Consider the following 18,217-nt stretch of genomic DNA (forward strand, 5'->3'; position numbering starts at 1 on the left):
AGCTGGGGGAGCCGCAGGTCATGAGTGGCAAGTAAAGAGGCCAGGGAAAGGTCCGACACCCTAGCCCGATAGAGCTGTGAGTAATACTGCGCGAAAGCCTCCGCTATTGCCACGGAGGAGGATTGGAGCACTCCGGTCGAGTCGGCCACCGCCGGGATAATGCGCGATGCCCTGGGGTAGGTAGCCAGCCGATGCAGCAATGCCCCATTCTTGTCGCCCCACCCGTATACCCTCGCCAGCGAGGATTGCCAGAGGAGTTTAGCCGCGTCAAGCGACCGCTGCCGAATCTCCTCTCGCAGAAGTCGCAGTTGCCGGGTCCCAGCCGGGTTACCGGACTCAGAGAGAGAGCGCTCCAGTCGCAGCGCGCGGGCCTCACAGGCAGTGAGACACTGGAGTTGCTTCTGACGGTATCTCACCACATGGGCTTTGGCCGCCCCCCTGACGGTGGCTTTACAGGCCTCCCAAAGGGTGCCCGCAGAGGAGACCGAACCATCGTTATCACTGAAGTAATGCGCCAACGCGGACCCCACCTCCCTGCGGAGCGTTTTTTCCTGGAGGAACCAAGCGTTGAGGCGCCACATCTGACGAGCCACACGGGGCGGGGGTCCCAGGCCGAGGAGGACCGGAGAATGATCGGATATTCCCCTAGGGAGGATGCGGATGTCCTGAATGCTCACACAATCGGTGGAGGGGACAAAAATCGCATCGATGCGCGCATGGGTGTGGTGGGCGGCCGAGGTATGAGTGTACTGCCGTGTGTGCGGGTGCCAGGTCCGCCAGGCATTGCATAAGCCCTGAGCCTCCACCCAGCCCGCCAGCTGCTTCGCCCGCGCGGCTCGGGGCGCCGAAACCGGACCCGAGGAGTCGAGGTGAGGGGCCAAGACGGCATTGAAGTCTCCCCCAAGAACGACGGTGCCCGGCGGGAGAGTCGCCAGCAGAGATGAGGCCTGCGATAAAGCCTGAGTCAGCCCAGAAGGCGGCGCGTAGAGGGAGATGAGACTGAGCGGCCGACCCTCAAGCGTGCCGCAAACGGCAATCCCCACTCCAAGGGGGTCATGGATCACCCGGGTAAACACAAAAGGGAGGGAGCGGCGCAGCAGGACTGCGACCCCCCACGATCCGTGCGCGAACCCGGAGTGCCACACCCGATCAAACCCATAGCGCGCCAGAAAGGGGCAATTCTCGCCAAGCAGATGAGTTTCCTGAATCAGGAGCACATCGGCCTCCGCACGCTGGGCATATTTAAGGATGGCGGTGCGCTTGAGCCGGTCCAGAAGGCCATTCACGTTCCAAGACAAGATGCGCATTTGAGCCTTGGGAGCTATGTCATCCATGGTAACTACGGGAGGGGAGCGCTCCGGGAGGGAAGCGGCCATGGGACGTCGGGGTTACGGCCCTCGCTCTAGGGGAAGCCAGCAGACAGCGCGGGGAAGCAAGCGTCGGTGGAGCGCGCATGGGTGGCTGCGCGAGGCGGTGCGAGGACATGCAGTGCGCAGTGTTGCACAATAGGAGCAGTGCGAGCGGCGGTGGAGCGCGCCTGGGCGGCTGCATGGGGCAGTGTGTTGACATGCGATGCACAGTGTTACCTAAGCGGCTCAGTGGAAAACAAACCCAAACCCAAACCAAACAAAACAATCCCCCAAGGAGGAACAGCCAACAAATGCTCAACCCCCACCCCCCACCCCCCACCCTACACTTCGAGAACGGAAGCATCTGTCGCCCTAACTAAAACCAATAGTCACAGAACCCCAAACGTGAACGCTCGGGTATGAAGAGCGTGGTGGACCCCTCCTGAGGCACGGATTCCAATGAAGCGTCCTAGGTCATTGCGGGAAAGCATGAGAGACTGCTGAGCCCCCCCACCCCCGCCATCGGGCATGATCGTCGCCTCCCCGGCAGATACGGGAAACAAAGAGGAAGTCATATAGCAGGGCTGCGGGATAGATCCGACAAGTCAATCTGTACGTTGCGGGGGGTAAGAGGCTCGCTTGGCCGAGGCGACAGACGGCGCCGGGACCCCCCAGCCGCCTGAGTTGATGTTCCAGATGAGGCGGAGGAGTCTCTCACTGTCCTGCCTGAGAGGCTCGCAGACCGGGTCCGAGCCATCGCCGCGCCCCGTCTCTGCCGGGAGTGCGTGCGCTTCTTACGCCGTTGTTGTCGGGGCTCAGCTGCGCCCCGGGCCCGGGGCACATTGGTGGGCGATACCCCTCCGGGCTGACGCAGAGGTCTCTCCTCGGTGAGCCAAGTCCAAGCCGATCTGGGAGTGTCGAAGAACAGAGTCTTGCCCTGGAAAACCACGCGCAGGCGGGCAGGGAATTGAAGCTGATATTGGAGGCCCAGGGAGCGCAGTTTCTGCTTCACCTCCGTGTAGGAGCGGCGTTGCTCCTGGACCTCCCGGGTGTAGTCCGGGAAGATCATGATGGTGTGGTTGTTGAAAGTCAAAGGGCCGCTCACCCGCGCTTCCCGCAGGATAGCGTCTCTGTCCCTTAAATTGAGGATTTTAAGAATAAACGGGCGCGGGGTGGCTCCCACAGGAGGCTTGGCCGCAAGCGACCGGTGCGCCCTCTCCACCACAAACCAGGTTGACAGATTGGGCGCCAGCATCCAAGACCTAAACCAGGTTTCCAGGAAGTCGTCGGCTCGGCCAGACTCGACCCCCTCCGGAAAGCCCACCAGGCGGAGGTTGTTGCGGCGGGCGCGATTTTCGGCATCCTCTGCCCGTCGGTGCAGCTCCTTGGAGTGGGTGGTGAGCTCTCGGACCTGGTCCTGCAGCTGGCGAATGTCGTCCTCTGCCGTGGAGATCCGGGACTCTGTCTCGGTAATGCGGGCCGTGGCGTTGCGGAGGTCCTGCCGCAAGAGCGCGACATCCACCTTCACCTCCCCAACCATCCCCTCCAAGGATGTGCGAGAGGCGTCAATAGCCTGCAGGATAGTAGCCAAGTCCTTGTTCGGGGCCGGCGCCTCCCCTCCGCCCGCGCCCGGCGGCTCCGAGCTCGCGAACTGATCAATCCTCGTTTGGTGGGACGCCGGCGGCGGTTTGGGGCCTCTCTCTTTGCCCATGGTGGGCCCAAGGAGCGGGCGCCGGGCGCGATGGCCCCTGCGGCGGACCAGCAGGCTGCTCCCGCCCGCCAAGCGAAACAGCACCACAGTCCGGGCCAAGAACGGGGATGCAGAGGATAAGGAAGAGGGGGATGGGGCCCCCCAGCCCCAGCAAGAGAGCACCCCAAGTCCGTTCGGTACACTCCCCCGCCAGCCAGATCCGGGCCGAGCCGCCCTCACCGCACCACCGGCCTCACCTCACAGTCTTCGCCCACGAAGGTCGTCCCACAGCACGCACCCCACGGGCCTCCGAAGCGCCGTCCCCCGCTCCGGGTCACGGGCACGGCCTACACAGCCAGGAGTCCCGCGGCCGCCAGTCCAGGCGCGGCACCGAGCAGGGGTGACGAGGCGTGACAGGGGGGGGGGCCTCCCCGCCGACGGTGATGGCGCCCAGGCAGTGGCGCAACTCGGAAGGTCCGGCACAACTGACCCCCACCCTGGCGCTACAGGCACCAGGTGAACTCCACGGCGCCGCACGTGGGGACTATGGCAGAGGTCCGAGTCCCCCACGTGGGCAGCCCAGGCAGGTAAATGAGGGGCCGGGAGGAGTCACCCCCCTCAGGCGGCAACAGCCCATGTCTGGCATCCAAGGGGGGAAGCAGGCGTCGGCACCAGCAAGATCTGGACTCAGTCCTCACGTCGGGCCCACCTAACACAGCACCGCACCACACAGCTCGGGCCGATCCGCCCGCCGGGCAGGGCCGGTCGTGAGCCTCCACCGTGCAGCAGCTTCGGGGGTGTGCACCATCCGCCGTCTCCCCCCCCAGCTTACTTGCAGGTTCGTGCCCGCTCCGGTCGCGTTCCAGAGGCTCCTCCGCCTCCCGGTCAGCCGCTGGTGATTTCGCGGCCTCCACCCCTCGTGGCACGCCGCGGGCTTTCCTGAGGGGCACTGCCGGCCGAGGAACCGGCCGAGTGCGTCCCTGCCACCGGCGCGTCTAACGGGCCGTCTATCTCCACTCCGGCGACTTGGAAGCTGCTGAAAACTTCAACGGAGGTGGGGCAGCAAGTCCTCAGCCCTCGGCAAGCATTAGGGCGGACCTAGGACGGCTCCAAAGGATGTAGGATGGACGCGAGGGGTCGGGCGTCCTGGAGCCTCACCTCGGTGCGGCCATCTTGACGGGCGCCACCTAGCGCTCCTTGAGTGTTTTAATTTATGTTTTAATTCATATTTATTATATGACTGACTTTACTACTTCTTGATGGTTAAAATATATTGTTGCACTTTATCCAGTCATTTTATATGCACTGTCACTTTAGCCGTGATCAAATTCCCGAGATTATCTGTGTATGTATTTTTGTTTGGTTTTAAAACTTAAATTCAATGACTTTTTTAATGATTGTACATTTTTATGAGATGTTTTAACACTCTATTTGTATGTGTATCTTTTATGACCTGTCTTCGGAAGGTCGAATAAAGAAGTTTTTGATTTGATTTGATTGACTGGTAAAACAAGCTGCTTTACATTGCTTCAAGACTTAGCCTGAAGGCTGCTCTCCATAGCTACCACTAGGATAGCTTTCAATAAAGGTTGTCTTTAACCTATCATCAATAAGGGGTTGTTTGGACTGATACAAGGTGCCCACTAGAACTAGTGGACAGCATATATCAGGCCACCTTCTCACAGACCACAATGGAGGACTTCAGAAAAGATGCAGCTGGCAGAAGTTGAAAGAGTCAGGAGGAATCCAAGGATGGATTCTTGAAAAGGAGTACCTGCAGGCAGAGGGGGCAGAGTCTAGGCCACTCAGGAGTAACCAGGAGGCACAGAAGACCAATGACCCCTGATGACAGCAGATGCAGGAGAGTTGACGTTTACCTTGTTGCTGCAGCTGTGCGGACCAGGTGATGCTGTGGAAGACCCGGAGCCGTTCACGAGCTGTCCCACATTGGAAGTCGAGAGCGGTCAGTGTCCAGCGGGAGCACCAACAAGCCTTGACAGCAGCAACAGATGTGGAAAACAAAGAAGGTGCAGTGTCGGGACCAGCAAGGTTCAAGGGGTTCACCACATGCAGGAGAGTCAGAGCCAGCCCGGACCAAGCAGGGGAGCCCACTGAAGCCAAAGAAGACCCTTAAGAGGACCCACAGGCCGCAGGCACAGGAGGTGCGAGAGGACCTCGAGCAGCTCACCAAAGTTGCAGGCCCAGAGTGCAGAGGATGTGGTGAGGATAAAGACCTTGGTAGGCAGAGATGCTGGACGCTGTAGCTTCTTGTAGCCTAAAGATCTCTGGAGAGCAGAGTCAACAAGCCTTGGCAACGGCAAGTCGACGCGATGAACAGGGGTACTTTTCCAGCGGTTCCAATGGGGGATACTGGCCTCAAACTTGGTGAGAATATATTGCAGGCCTCGAGGGAGTTGCAGAACCACCACCTGTGTTGCTGAGCCTTTCGGAGTCCGTTGGCGCTCAGGAACAGCAGACAATTCAGCTTTGTTGCGGTGCCTGCAGATGCAGGGAGTGACTTCTTCATTCCAAGGGAGATTACTTCGGGTGTCTTTGATACCCACAGACCTGAAGAAGAATGTGGATGAAGCACAGGCACAGACACGCAGAAGACAGGCAGGCCAGCGAGACCCGGAGAAACAGGAGTCTTCTTTGATGCAGTCTCGGTTCCGGGCGAAGTCCAATGAAGTCCAAGGGGCCTAGACAGTTGAAGTACAAGTGGTTTCTGATGTGAATCTTGTCCCATGACGAATCTGAAGAGCCACCCACAGGTAAGCCCTTACGTACCCTGGAGAAAGGGTTGGAATGATCCAGAGATACCTCCCAGAGGAGGGGCTGGACAGAGGGGAGGATACTCACATGTCCTTTGTTTAGTTTCGCGCGAGAGCGGAAGCCAATGGCTCCCTGAACGGGTTCCAACTGGAGTATAATAAATAATAATACCAGTATTTGTAAAGTGCGAACAATTACCTGAGGGTATCAAGGCGCTGGGGGCCGTCTGGAAGATTAAGCGAGCTATTGCCCAGAGTCACATGGTGCTGGACTGACCTGTCGCCGGCGCCGGGGATCGAACCGTGATCCCCCGTGTTCCGGAGTCAGCCGCCCTGGCTGCTGCGCCACACCAAATGTACCCTTCAAAGCAGTCTGGTGGCGCTGGCAAGTTTTGATGCAGCCAGCGTGTGCTTTATCTGAAATAAAACAAGGTCCATCACAGAATGGAATACTGCACAAGAACATGCACATGGTGAACAGCGGCTAAACTCGCTCCTTAGCGATGTCATGTGGAGCAGGTCGCACATATCAAGTGACTGTACTCGACTTCTCATTAGCTGTCTCCCTGTAGAGATGCTGAGTTACCAACAGGTTTTTGTGTTGCCGTTGTACATGGAGTCCGCACCTTGGCAGGTTGTCAGATGGCATATGCTCACAGCAGAGGCTTGCAAGCACCCCGTACACTGTACGGTGTCTATATCATGGGAATGTGGCAGTAGGCCCCAATACCCATCTCCCATATCCTTACATGAGGTTAGGTAATTAGGTTTCAAGATTTTTCCTGTGTCTCCCTCTCTCGAGTGGCTCCAGCGGCCAACATCTGATCTGCAACCAACAAACACCGATGCCAAGAGTTTCTTTGGTTCTCTCCATCCTCCTGGCCGTCTTCGATCATCAATCTCAGCACAAAGGCTTCAGTGGTATGCTTTGATCTGTGATAGACCAGGTTTGGTCTCATTGTAGCTGCTTGAATTTCCACACACTACTCTGAGTCTCCGATTGGTTCTCCATGACAAGGCCACATGATGCAAAGATGAGTCTCTGTGTCCCAGTCTCAGGTCCACAGTGGTATAGCAAATGTGGTGAGACTGTATCCTCTCAGAGAAAGTGCAGATCAGTTCTCAGCCGGGGATGCAGAATGTACTTACCATTCTCACAGAACATGTGGAAGAAAAAGACAGACCACTCAGTAGAGAAATCATAGTGCAGCCAATCCATCCTGGCTGAGGCTTTCTCTCAGAAACTTGTTAGATGGGCCAGGTAGGTCCAGTTCAGCAGGAATGGGTTAGGATGAGAACTTCACTGGCTCTCCCGTGTTTATAAAGAGGTGGAATCCCTCCCAGGTACATCTTGTAGCAGCTAGGAGGGATCTGTCCCTGATAAGATGAAGTTACCAGGATTTCCTGTCAGATGAGGCTGTTGTGACCAATGGGAGCTGAGTATTACAAGCCGTGTCTCTTAAATGACGAATGGTGAAAATCTGGCTGTTGGGCAAAGAAGCAGTTTCAATGAAACACCACAGGATACTAGTGTTTCCATGGATTACACAATCAGACAGTAACCAGCATAACCACAGATATTATTACACCACTATAGGATAGGATAAACTTTATAGAGCGCACTAAAACCAGAAGGTATCAAAGCACTATAGCAGACCAGAGGAGTCAGCGGGAGTGAAGCGGCGAAGATAGGGATGCTAGTGTGAGAAGAGCCAGCCTGGCAGATGAAAGAGTCCACCTCTGAGGTATAGGTAGGTAGGTCACTCCATAGTTTGGCAGCTGCTACTGAATCGGAGCGCCCACCCCATCTTGACTTCCAAAATCTAGGGATCCTATGTTTTTTGCAAAAAGAGGATCTAAGTGGCCTGCCTGGAATGTACCATTGAAAAGGGCATTCATTTGCGAGGGGCACTTATGGTAAAGGGCCTTAAAAACTAGGCACAAAGCCTTAAACGAAATACGTTTTCTGACAGGAAGCCAATGGAGGGAGGGATATTAAACTATCTCTAGATGTCTTCACACTAACCTAAGCCAAACAGAGGCAACTTCATCAGACAGTGACTAGAAATGACTTCAGTCACAAGTCAGTGTGTAGATCTAACCAGACGCCCCAAAAGGACATGTTATGTGCCAGGTCACAGCTTACTAGCCATCATGAGACGGTAAGAGTGCACCTGGTGCTTTCAGAGAAGGTCTAGGCAGGTCCATCAAGAAGCCTCTCAGTAGGCCTGGGCAGAAGGCACTGTGACAAGCCTAACACCTGGTTTGTCCATGGAGGGACAAACCAGTCCAAGACATTTACACGCATCGCACCATTGCACCTCGGCACAATGTATGCTGTTCATTTCACATCCTCCTACATGTGAGCCAAACCCTTGAATAAAGAATTCCCCACTCTCTTCTCTCTGCCAGCTCTACCAACCTTGCACGTTCTCGCTGCTCTGTTAACCTCCTCTCTCTTCCCTCTGCTGAATCTAACCCACTTTCTCTCAGCTCTCTTTCTAGTTCACCTCTCCTTCTCTCTCCCATCATCTCCACTGGTCTGAGACATACCTGGTCCTCCTGCACTAGGACCACTCTTACAATTCATGTTTTGTCTTATCTTCTGATTTATGTTTCAATGAAACAACAGATGCTTCTATATTCATCACTTCTACATCTGTCCACTCCTCTCGTCCTCTGTGTCTCCTCATAGCACACCCCTCAGGGACTGCGCAAGATGAATAAGTCCTCTTTAACATTCCTGATTCTTAATTCCTGCTTCCAATGTGTCCTTATCTCCTCCTCGTTTGAGTACCAATGCATTCCTATTCTTCTCCTTAACCCATCACCTTTGTGATCTTTTCTTCTTGCTGTGGTCTACTCACAGTGTTTTGCCATGATCTGGTTCCATTATTTTTCAGGGCACTAGCTGGTCCTTGGTCTTTTCCTTGGTAACCACACAGCACGTTCATCCAAGCATTGTGCCAGTGCTGGACATCTACAGACTCAATGGACCCATTAATTCCTCTTTCATAACCTTGGCTCTCTGTTGAGCCACTGACATTGTTTCCACTTCTGCCCCAGGTGCCAATAGCATATACCTCTCCTGTCTTCAGGTGGCACGCCTCTTGCCTAGATCCATCTTGGCACTCTAGTGCTTTGTGATTTACTAATGGGCCATTATGTTTTCTGAATTTGGACTTCCGGCACGGTGGTCTTGGTTCTTTTCAATGGGGTAAACAGAGAGTGATGACTGTAATGCATTACAAGACAGTCTCTACTGCCTCACAGAGAACATATTCCCAATGCAATATGGCCGTATTATACTTCCAGGCTACAAGAGTCAGGACTGCACCATACAAGGAACCTTTAGTCTTAGAAGAGTGGATGTCAACAGTGCTAGTGTCCTGTGGATGCTTGTTCAAGCTGCCTTTTCCTTTCATATACTCTCCACCCGCTCTATGTTAGGAGTAATGCTCAAATGTGTCCATTTTCACCTTCTGTGTACCACTGATTTTGTACTATTTCATTATGATATACAAAGCAATTTGAGCAAAACCACTATATAAATAAGCTGATGTAAAATTAAAATAAAACACTGGAGTGTATAACATCTACAAATACATGACCAGATGGCACCAAGTCATTGGGCCATTCATCTTCAAATGAGTTAGCGAGCTTGAGACCTACAGATCTGCTAAAGGCAGCTGATTGCAGATCAGGCCACATCCATGTACATCAGCAATCCCCATGGTATCCTAAGGGAGCATCATTGACCTATAAGATGCTTTCCGGCCCATGGAAAGGAGCGTAATATCATCCCTGAACGAGCAGGCACTGATACCCCAGTGGGACAGACAGACCTTTCTTGTCAGCGAGCCGGGTCGCCGCCTTACCTTCGTCTTCATACTCCACCGTGTGGCTTTTCTGTGGGTCAGTGATGTGGATGAAGAAGCTATGACCATCCTTCATAACCTTCACTCTCACAAACGTGGGGCCTACAAGATCGCACAGAGGAGCAGGAGAGGAAACAAACATCGTCAGAACAAGAAAATAAACAGACAGAAATATAAAACAGCAGATGCAGAACCAGATGTCTGTAAGATATTGTGTTACAGGATTATTTGTAATCGGTTGTGACTGTCATACCATAATACAGAATGTGCTTTGTTGTATTTAAGCAAAACCTGGTCCAAGGTGGGACTGAATGTGGCCTTGTTTCATGAACTCTCTTTTGAAATCCATCTGAAGTTCCTCAGTCTGTGTCTTGTATATAGAAACCCTCTCCTTGTCACAGGAAACACTGTGGGGAGTCATGCAGTTGCAATAGTTCGATAACTAGAAAGTTTGTCTCAGACCACGCTACTGGAAAATCTTCTCTACTCCCAACACCCCAAACACTCCCAACACCTCATCCAGACCCGGATATCCAACACTTGCCTGAAGCTCAACCCCAGATTTCCTGTTATCTGTCAAGAAAAACAAGCATTGGCCAGTCCAAGCCTGGTTGAATGACAAAAAACATGACAGGTTTGACCCTACATTTCTCTAACTTTTTAGTCATTTAATTCACCCTCAAGAAAGACATTGCCTAGAAAACAAAGATGGCATGGTAGCTGCTCGCTCTACTGAAGAAGTGAAATCATTCCTCCCAGACAGCAACTTTAGAACAGGTATTCAAGCCCTACCCTAGTACTCTTGAATGTGGGGGGTGGCAACGCCCTTCTCCATGGCCTCCCAGGCTCCAGAAGGTCCACCCTAAAGAGCATTGTACAAGCCGCAGCACGAATTATCCATGACTTGAAGAAATACGATCACATCTCCCTCATCCTGATGGAATTCTATTGGCTAATCTTGCCGGCCTACACCAACTCTATCATGTACAAAGCTTTCACCACCAGTACCTTGCCTGCCTGCCTGACAAGCTGATCATCTCTGGTGGATCTCAGTACCCATGCAGCCATGACACATCAGTCTAGAGTCCCAGATGTGTAAAACGAGAGCCCAAAGCAGAAGGTCCTTTCCAGCTCTACATCGAGGATCTTGAAGGACACGCCCTGTGTCTCCAGGACCCCCAACGCTGCTCCAATTTTGAAAAAGGTGAAGAGACACCTCTTTGAAGAACACTACATCACAATGACGCAACATTCTACTTTGGCTCTTAGAAACCAGCTACCTCCCTAGTGAGTTGTTGACTGAACACTTGCCTTTGACCCTGTACAATGCTCAACTGCCTTTTTGATAGGTTACATCCATACCACTCTACATGAGCACAAACATACACACAAAAGATGGTCTATCAGCTCCTCTAAACAGCTTTCATTTGTTGTAGATTAACTCTTGTCTTGAAGCAGATGTGGAACTTGACAAAAAAAAACAGCTTGTAAACCAAAAATGTGTCAGGTTTCACTGAAAGTTTGCAACTTTTCTTTAACTTACCCTTTTCAAACACAACTTTCTCCACATGGATCTGCCCTCCATCACTGGGGTACAGGAACCAACCACCCCCTGAAACCTGAATGAGGTTGTCTCCCATATTGTATCCAGAAAACTAGAGTGAAGAGAGAGGGGCAACAAGTCAATAATGATTTGAGATGTACGACCCCAAACAGATAAAGCAGAAAAGCTGTAGCATTTGATGTACTCTAGAAGCTATTTACCTGTGACAGGTTGTTCTATGCCCTCATATGCCTTAGGATGTAAGACCCCCCTCAACAGATGACGTAGGAAAGCAGTAGCATTTGATGTACTGTAGAAGCTACTTACCTGTGACATGTTGTTCCATGCCCTCATATGCCTTGGGATGTAGGATCCCTCCCACAGATGACACAGGAAAGTTGGAGCGATGGATGTACTGTAGAAGGCCTCACTCAGGAACGGCAAGAGTCGACTAAACAGCAGGCAAGGGCACTGATCTTAGTGCCCGCAGTGGGATGGGAGAAGGGGGATGGTGATGGTACCCTCCAGTTCAGGGATCATCTCTCAGGAAAATGGCCCATGTCTGCGTGAACACCTCAGCCTGGTCTTGTAGGTTGTAGATACATTTGTGTGACGCCGTCTGTATCATTGCCACTGTCCAGTCCTCCGATGATGGGGGCACAGATGAGCTCCATTGGCAGAGGATACATATTTTGGCTGTGGCCAGAGCCGTGTGGAGGAGGCGACTTTGTGGGCAGGATAGGTCTGGAGAACCCCCAGTGTTATGGAGGAGAATGACTGTAGGAGAGAGGGGAAGTTGCAGAGGCATAGACTCTCCCAGAGTGTTCCTAAAATGGAACCAGAAAGATTTGGATCGAGGGACACTCATTAAGGACATGAGTGATATTGCAGCTTGTTTCCGCGCAACTCCAGTAGTTCGCGTGCAGGAGGACTCCTGCCCTGTTCAATTTTGTCAGTGTCCAGTGCCAGTCATGGAGGGTTTTGAAGAGGCAAAATTTCAGGCGGGCATCCCGGGTGCACCTATCCAGGACATTCAGGTTGTCAGACCAGTCCTCTTCCTCCAGGGAGATCTGCAGGAGGGTCTGCCATTTGGCTCGGAAGCTGCATAGAAGAGGTTAGGAAAAGAGATGGCCCGAGTGTATCCCGTAAAGCCCCAACATCACTCCTTTGTGGTAGCCCCATGTAGCCAGCTAGGCCACTACTGGCGATGATTGTAGAGACTAGGTGCGTGGGCCCAGGCAACGTCGCAGGCAGTTCCGCAGTTGCAGGTAGCACCAGGCTTGCAGCGGATGAAGGCTGAACTCCTCCCATAAACGGCCGAAGGGTTTCAAGTCCCCATCATTGAGGATTTGGTCCATGGTTTGGATGCCCGCCTCCCTCCAAGGGGACCAGTGTAGAGCCCGGACACCAATATGTAGACCATCATTGCCCCACAATGGTGCCTTTTTGTGCGAGTGTGGGTCCACCCCAAAGAGGCGGTGGGTGCGTGACCAGGCTTTTTGTATGGCCTGCAGTACAGTGTGAGGGATACATGACTGGGGGATGTGATCCCCAAGGAGAAGGCTAAGCCCTTCGCTGCCCAAGAGGAGTGTTCGTTCCGTAAAAGCCAACTGCGGTGGGTCTGGGATGCCGGGGAGCAAGTATGCCAGTTGCAAGAGGTGAAGAGCCAGGGCATAATGCTCTACTGATGGGAGACCCAGTCCTCCACGCGAACAACGCATCATGAGCTTGGACGCAGCTAACCTGGGCATCGAGGATCCTCACATGAAGGACCAGATCCAGGCATCAATGAGATGAAGGGTGGCTAAAGGTACTAATACGGGTAGCATATCCAGTGTATGGTGAAGCGTGGTAGAGTGACAATTCTCACCGCCTGCACCCTGCCCCACATGGAGAACCCCAAGAGAGACCTCTTCTCGCAGTCCAGTTTCATCTGGGCTAGCAGGGTGTACAGATTGTCCGACACCATCCTATCTAGCCCTCTATTGACCAAGATCCCCAGGTATTTGAGACGTGTGGATTTCCAACGGAAAGGGTAGCCATGGATAGCCGCTTTCGTAGTGCCGGATGAAAGTGGCAGGGCCTCTCTCTTGTCCCAGTTCACTTTGTAACCGGACAGAGCCGCAAAATTATCGATGACTTCCAACAGGGCCGGCAAAGAGCGGGGGAAGTCTGTGAGGGTGAGCAGGATATTGTCGTCGTAGAGATAGCTCTTGGACAATCCGCAAGGCGAACGCCCTCTACGCTATGCAAGTCGAATGATGGACAGCGGAGGCCAGGGGTTCCATGGCCAGAAGAAATAGGAGGGAAAAGAGGAGGCAGTCCAGGCGGGTGCCTCTCCGGACCGGGAAGGGGTCTGAGAGGATCTCCCCGCAGTTGACCTGGGCAGTAGGGCATTCATACAACAGTCGTACTTTGGCGATAAATTGGTGTCCTAGTCCGAATCTTTTCATGATGGCAAAGAGGTAGCCCCACTCGATGCAGTCAAACGCCTTGTAGGCATCCAGGTAAAGGGCCACCGCATCACCTGGAAGATCCCTGGCCACCGAAAGTGTGGGGACCGGGGTGCAAAGATGATTCCTCGAGGAGCATCCCTGTACAAAGCCAACCTGCGTGTGGTGGACAAGGGAGGGGATGACCTTGCCAAGTTGTGACCCAAGGATACTGGGGAGGATCTTGATGTCACCATTCAACAGAAAGACAGGTCTATAGCTGCCACATTGTAATGGGTCCCACCCAGGTTTGGGCAGAACCGTGGTCACCACTTTGTTGGAGATAGGTCCCAATGATGCCGCCCACTCTGCCTCCTGGAAGGTGGCATGCAAGAAGTCGATTACCTCCTCGCCTGACTATCTATAGAACTCCGCAGGGAACCCCTCCCCACCCAGAGATTTGTGATAGGGCATTTTGGAGATGGCAGACGCGATCTCCTCCTTACAGATCTCCTTCGCCAGTAGTTCTCTGCTCTTGACCGATAGGCAGGGGATGTCCACGCCCTCCAAAAAGTTAGCCACACGTTCCGCGCTTGCCAGTGGCTCTGGGGTGTACAGCGTCCTGTAGAATGAGGCAAATTCATTGACAATGTCCTGTCGTTGGGTGAGGATCTCCCCACTTGTCGCATGTATGAGAGGGATAGCCATGGCAGCCTCCCATTGTCTTAGTTAGGCAACCAGTATGCGGCCCGCCTTCTCCCCTTGCTCATAATGACGCCCTTACAGGACCTGCAGTGCATAGTCAGCCTTGGAGACGTAGAGGCTGTTGAGGGCCATGCAGGCCTGTTCCAGGCAGTGGTGGTTAGGCAGGATGGTAAGGGAGGCTAACTGCCCCTCCAATTTGGTCCGTTGGAGAGTCGCATGTTTATTGGACACAGCAGCATGATGTGGCCCCATTTCGTTGCCTTCGCGGCTGCCCAAGAATTCTGTGGGATTCCACTGAAGCCCTATAGTCCAACAAATATGTGGAGACATGGGATTTCAATTGGGACTTCCCCTACGGGGTGCAATATCGCTGTATGTTCAGGTGCCATGCTTTGCGGTCCGCTGAGGTTAGGCCCAAGTCGAGTGACAAGAGAACCGGGGATTGGTCAGATAGTGAACCTTCCAATATGTGGGACTCTTCGACAAGAACCACCAATTTCTGGGAGATGAGGACGTAGTCCAGCCTAGATTGTGTGCCATGGAGCGGTGAGAGGAAGGTGTACTCCTTGTCTGACGGGTGGCTGAGATGCCAGTGGTCAACTGCCATGGTCCATCACATCTCCCACTAGAGCCCTACCTGCATCGTTGCATTTGTCCTGGGGCCCTGTCCTTTTAAGGACTGCATCTCGGGCGAGGTTCCAGTCCTTAAGCCCCGATGTCAATGAGCAGGCGGTCCGCTGGAGAAAGAAGGAGCTTTTTGCCTCCATTGGTACGCATACTGATCCTACACAGAGGGACCTATCCCCTAGACGCAAGTTGGCAAATGCGCATCTGCCATCCTGGTCAGACCATGTATTCACTATTGTGATAGGCAAAGACTTCTGGATGAGGTTTGTCACCCCACACAGGGCGTCCCTCCCTCAGTGGGTGGCGCAGCCGCAATGCTGCTATGTATCACCTTTCCCACCCAATCGCGGCGCAGCTTGTTGGGTTAGAAGCTGGGCAGGTGGGTCTCCTGCAATAGAGCCACATCCGCCCCCCTTGCTGGAGGTGGGAGAGCATCTTTTTCCTTTTAATATAGTGTGTAAGGCCATTAACATTCCAAGTGAAGATGTGAAGAGGGTGGAAGGAGTGAGCAGTGGGAGCGGGCATGGGTGGTCAGAGGACCTACGGGGCTGCGGTGGGACGCTGGGGCAGGTCTAAGCGCGGAGGGGTTGAACAGGTGAGGTGGCAGACAGGAGTGTGCCTTGAGATGTAGGACCCGCCGACAGGTGATGCAGCAGAGCTGTAGCATTTGATGTACGGTAGAAGCTACTTACCTGTGATAGGCTGTCCCATGCACTCATATCCCTTGGGAATAAGGACCCGCCGACAGGTGACGCAGCAGAGCTGTAGCATTTGATGTACGGTAGACGCTACTTACCTGTGATAGGCTGTCCCATGCACTCATATCCCTTGGGAATTAGGACCCGCCGACAGGTGACGCAGCAGAGCTGTAGCATTTGATGTACGGTAGAAGCTACTTACCTGTGATAGGCTGTCCCATGCACTCATATCCCTTGGGAATTAGGACCCGTCGACAGGTGACGCAGCAGAGCTGTAGCATTTGATGTACGGTAGAAGCTACTTACCTGTGATAGGCTGTTCCATGCACTCATATACCTGGTGGAGTCTCCATGTGGGGCGAGTTAGGCTCCTGGAACATGTTCAAAGAGTGAACCCACTGTGACCATTGTGAATTATGAGGAGAAAGTGTCCACCCATTGTTGTGTGAAAGAGGTGACAGAATGCCACCCTCAGCGCCATCACTCTAACAGCAGCTCAGGATGCCCGTGGATAAAAATATGGCAGACACCAGATGTAACACGCCTTTCTTACAGGGTACTATCTTTGTCTCTGAGTAGCACACCCTCTGCTGACGTATGGGTTAAGTAGAAAAGACTAGAGGAAACATAAGAGTACAGTTCCCTTGGAGAAGATCACAGGCAGTGAATCGGGCCCTTCTGTGAGCTGCAGGGCACCCGATCATCTGCTTTTCAAGATGACGAGGTTGATATCGTTGGGCTGGAGAGCTTTTTATGCCCAGGCGCAATGTTTGCATTTGTTATGTAGACAGTGGAGGCATCTGGGCGGTTTACGCTCCTCAGATCTATTCGATCAGTCTCTTTTCATGCTCCATTATTGAGAGCACATGATTTACATTCCATGAAGACTTCTTAACACAAACACACAGGGATTCCTAGCGATACGTGCACGGAGGATTGCACTCTCGGAGGGATTCACAACGATACGTGCACGGAGGATTGCATTCTCGGAGGGATTCATAGTGATACGTGCACGGGGGATTGCACTTTCGGAGGGATTCGCAATGATACGTGCACGGAGGATTGCACTCTCGGAGGGATTCACAGCGATACGTGCACAGAGGATTGCACTCTCAGAGGGATTCACAGCGATACGTGCACGGAGGATTGCACTCTCGGAGGGGTTCACAATGATATGTGCACGGAGGATTGCACTCTCGGAGGGATTCACAGCGATACGTGCATGGAGGATTGCACTCTCAGAGGGATTCACAGCGATACGTGCACGGAGGATTGCACTCTCGGAGGGGATTCACAGCAATACGTGCACGGAGGATTGCACTCTCAGAGGGATTCACAGCGATACGTGCACGGAGGATTGCACTCTCGGAGGGATTCACAACGATACGTGCACGGAGGATTGCACTCTCAGAGGGATTCACAGCGATACGTGCACGGAGGATTGCACTCTCGGAGGGATCCATAGCGATACGTGCACGGAGGATTTCACTCTCGGATGGGATTCACAACGATACGTGCACGGAGGATTGCACTCTCGGAGGGATTCACAGCAATACATGCACGGAGGATTGCACTCTCAGAGGGATTCACAGCGATACGTGCACGGAGGATTGCACTCTCGGAGGGATTCACAGCGAGACGTGCACGGAGGATTGCACTCTCAGAGGGATTCACAACGATACGTGCATGGAGGATTGCACTCTCAGAGGGATTCACAGCGATACGTGCACGGAGGATTGCACTCTCTGAGGGATTCACAGCGATATGTGCGCGGAAGCTTGCACTCTCGGAGGGATTCATAGCGATACGTGCACGGAGGATTGCACTTTTGGAGGGATTCACAGCGATACGTGCACGGAGGATTGCACTCTCGGAGGGATTCACAACGATACGTGCACGGAGGATTGCACTCTCGGGGGGATTCATAACGATACGTGCATGGAGGATTGCACTCTCGGAGGGATTCATAATGATACGTGCACGGAGGATTGCACTCTCGGAGGGATTCACAGCGATACGTGCACGGAGGATTGCACTCTCGGAGGGATTCACAGCGATACGTGCACGGAGTATTGCACTCTCGGAGGGATTCACAGTGATACGTGCACGGAGGATTGCACTCTTGGAGGGATTCACAACGATACGTGCACGGTGGATTGCACTCTTGGAGGGATTCATAGCGATACGTGCACAGAGGATTGCACTCTCGGAGGGATTCATAGCGATACGTGCATGGAGGATTGCACTCTTGGAGGGATTCACAGCAATACGTGCACGGAGGATTGCAGTCTCGGAGGGATTCACAACGATACGTGCACGGTGGATTGCACTCTTGGAGGGATTCATAGCGATACGTGCACGGAGGATTGCACTCTCGGAGGGATTCACAACGATACGTGCACGGTGGATTGCACTCTTGGAGGGATTCATAGCGATACGTGCACGGAGGATTGCACTCTCGGAGGGATTCACAACGATACGTGCACGGAGGATTGCACTCTCGGAGGGATTCATAACGATACGT

At 53.2% G+C, this 18,217-nt stretch overlaps 1 protein-coding gene across 1 annotated transcript in view; it reads right to left on the minus strand.

Moving 5' to 3' along the window:
- SPAG17 (sperm associated antigen 17) overlaps positions 1 to 18,217 on the minus strand; it is a 1,802,643-nt gene that overhangs the window by 781,630 nt on the left and 1,002,796 nt on the right. The window contains exons 23-24 of the mRNA XM_085620708.1: positions 11,232 to 11,343; positions 9,689 to 9,790 (exon numbers count right to left, since the gene is read on the minus strand). Coding sequence (XP_085476834.1) covers positions 9,689 to 9,790; positions 11,232 to 11,343 — 214 coding nt within the window. The remainder of the gene's footprint in view (positions 1 to 9,688; positions 9,791 to 11,231; positions 11,344 to 18,217) is intronic.

The sequence above is a fragment of the Triturus cristatus genome, chromosome 8 (assembly GCF_964204655.1).
Source record: "Triturus cristatus chromosome 8, aTriCri1.1, whole genome shotgun sequence".
Classification (NCBI taxonomy): domain Eukaryota; kingdom Metazoa; phylum Chordata; class Amphibia; order Caudata; family Salamandridae; genus Triturus; species Triturus cristatus.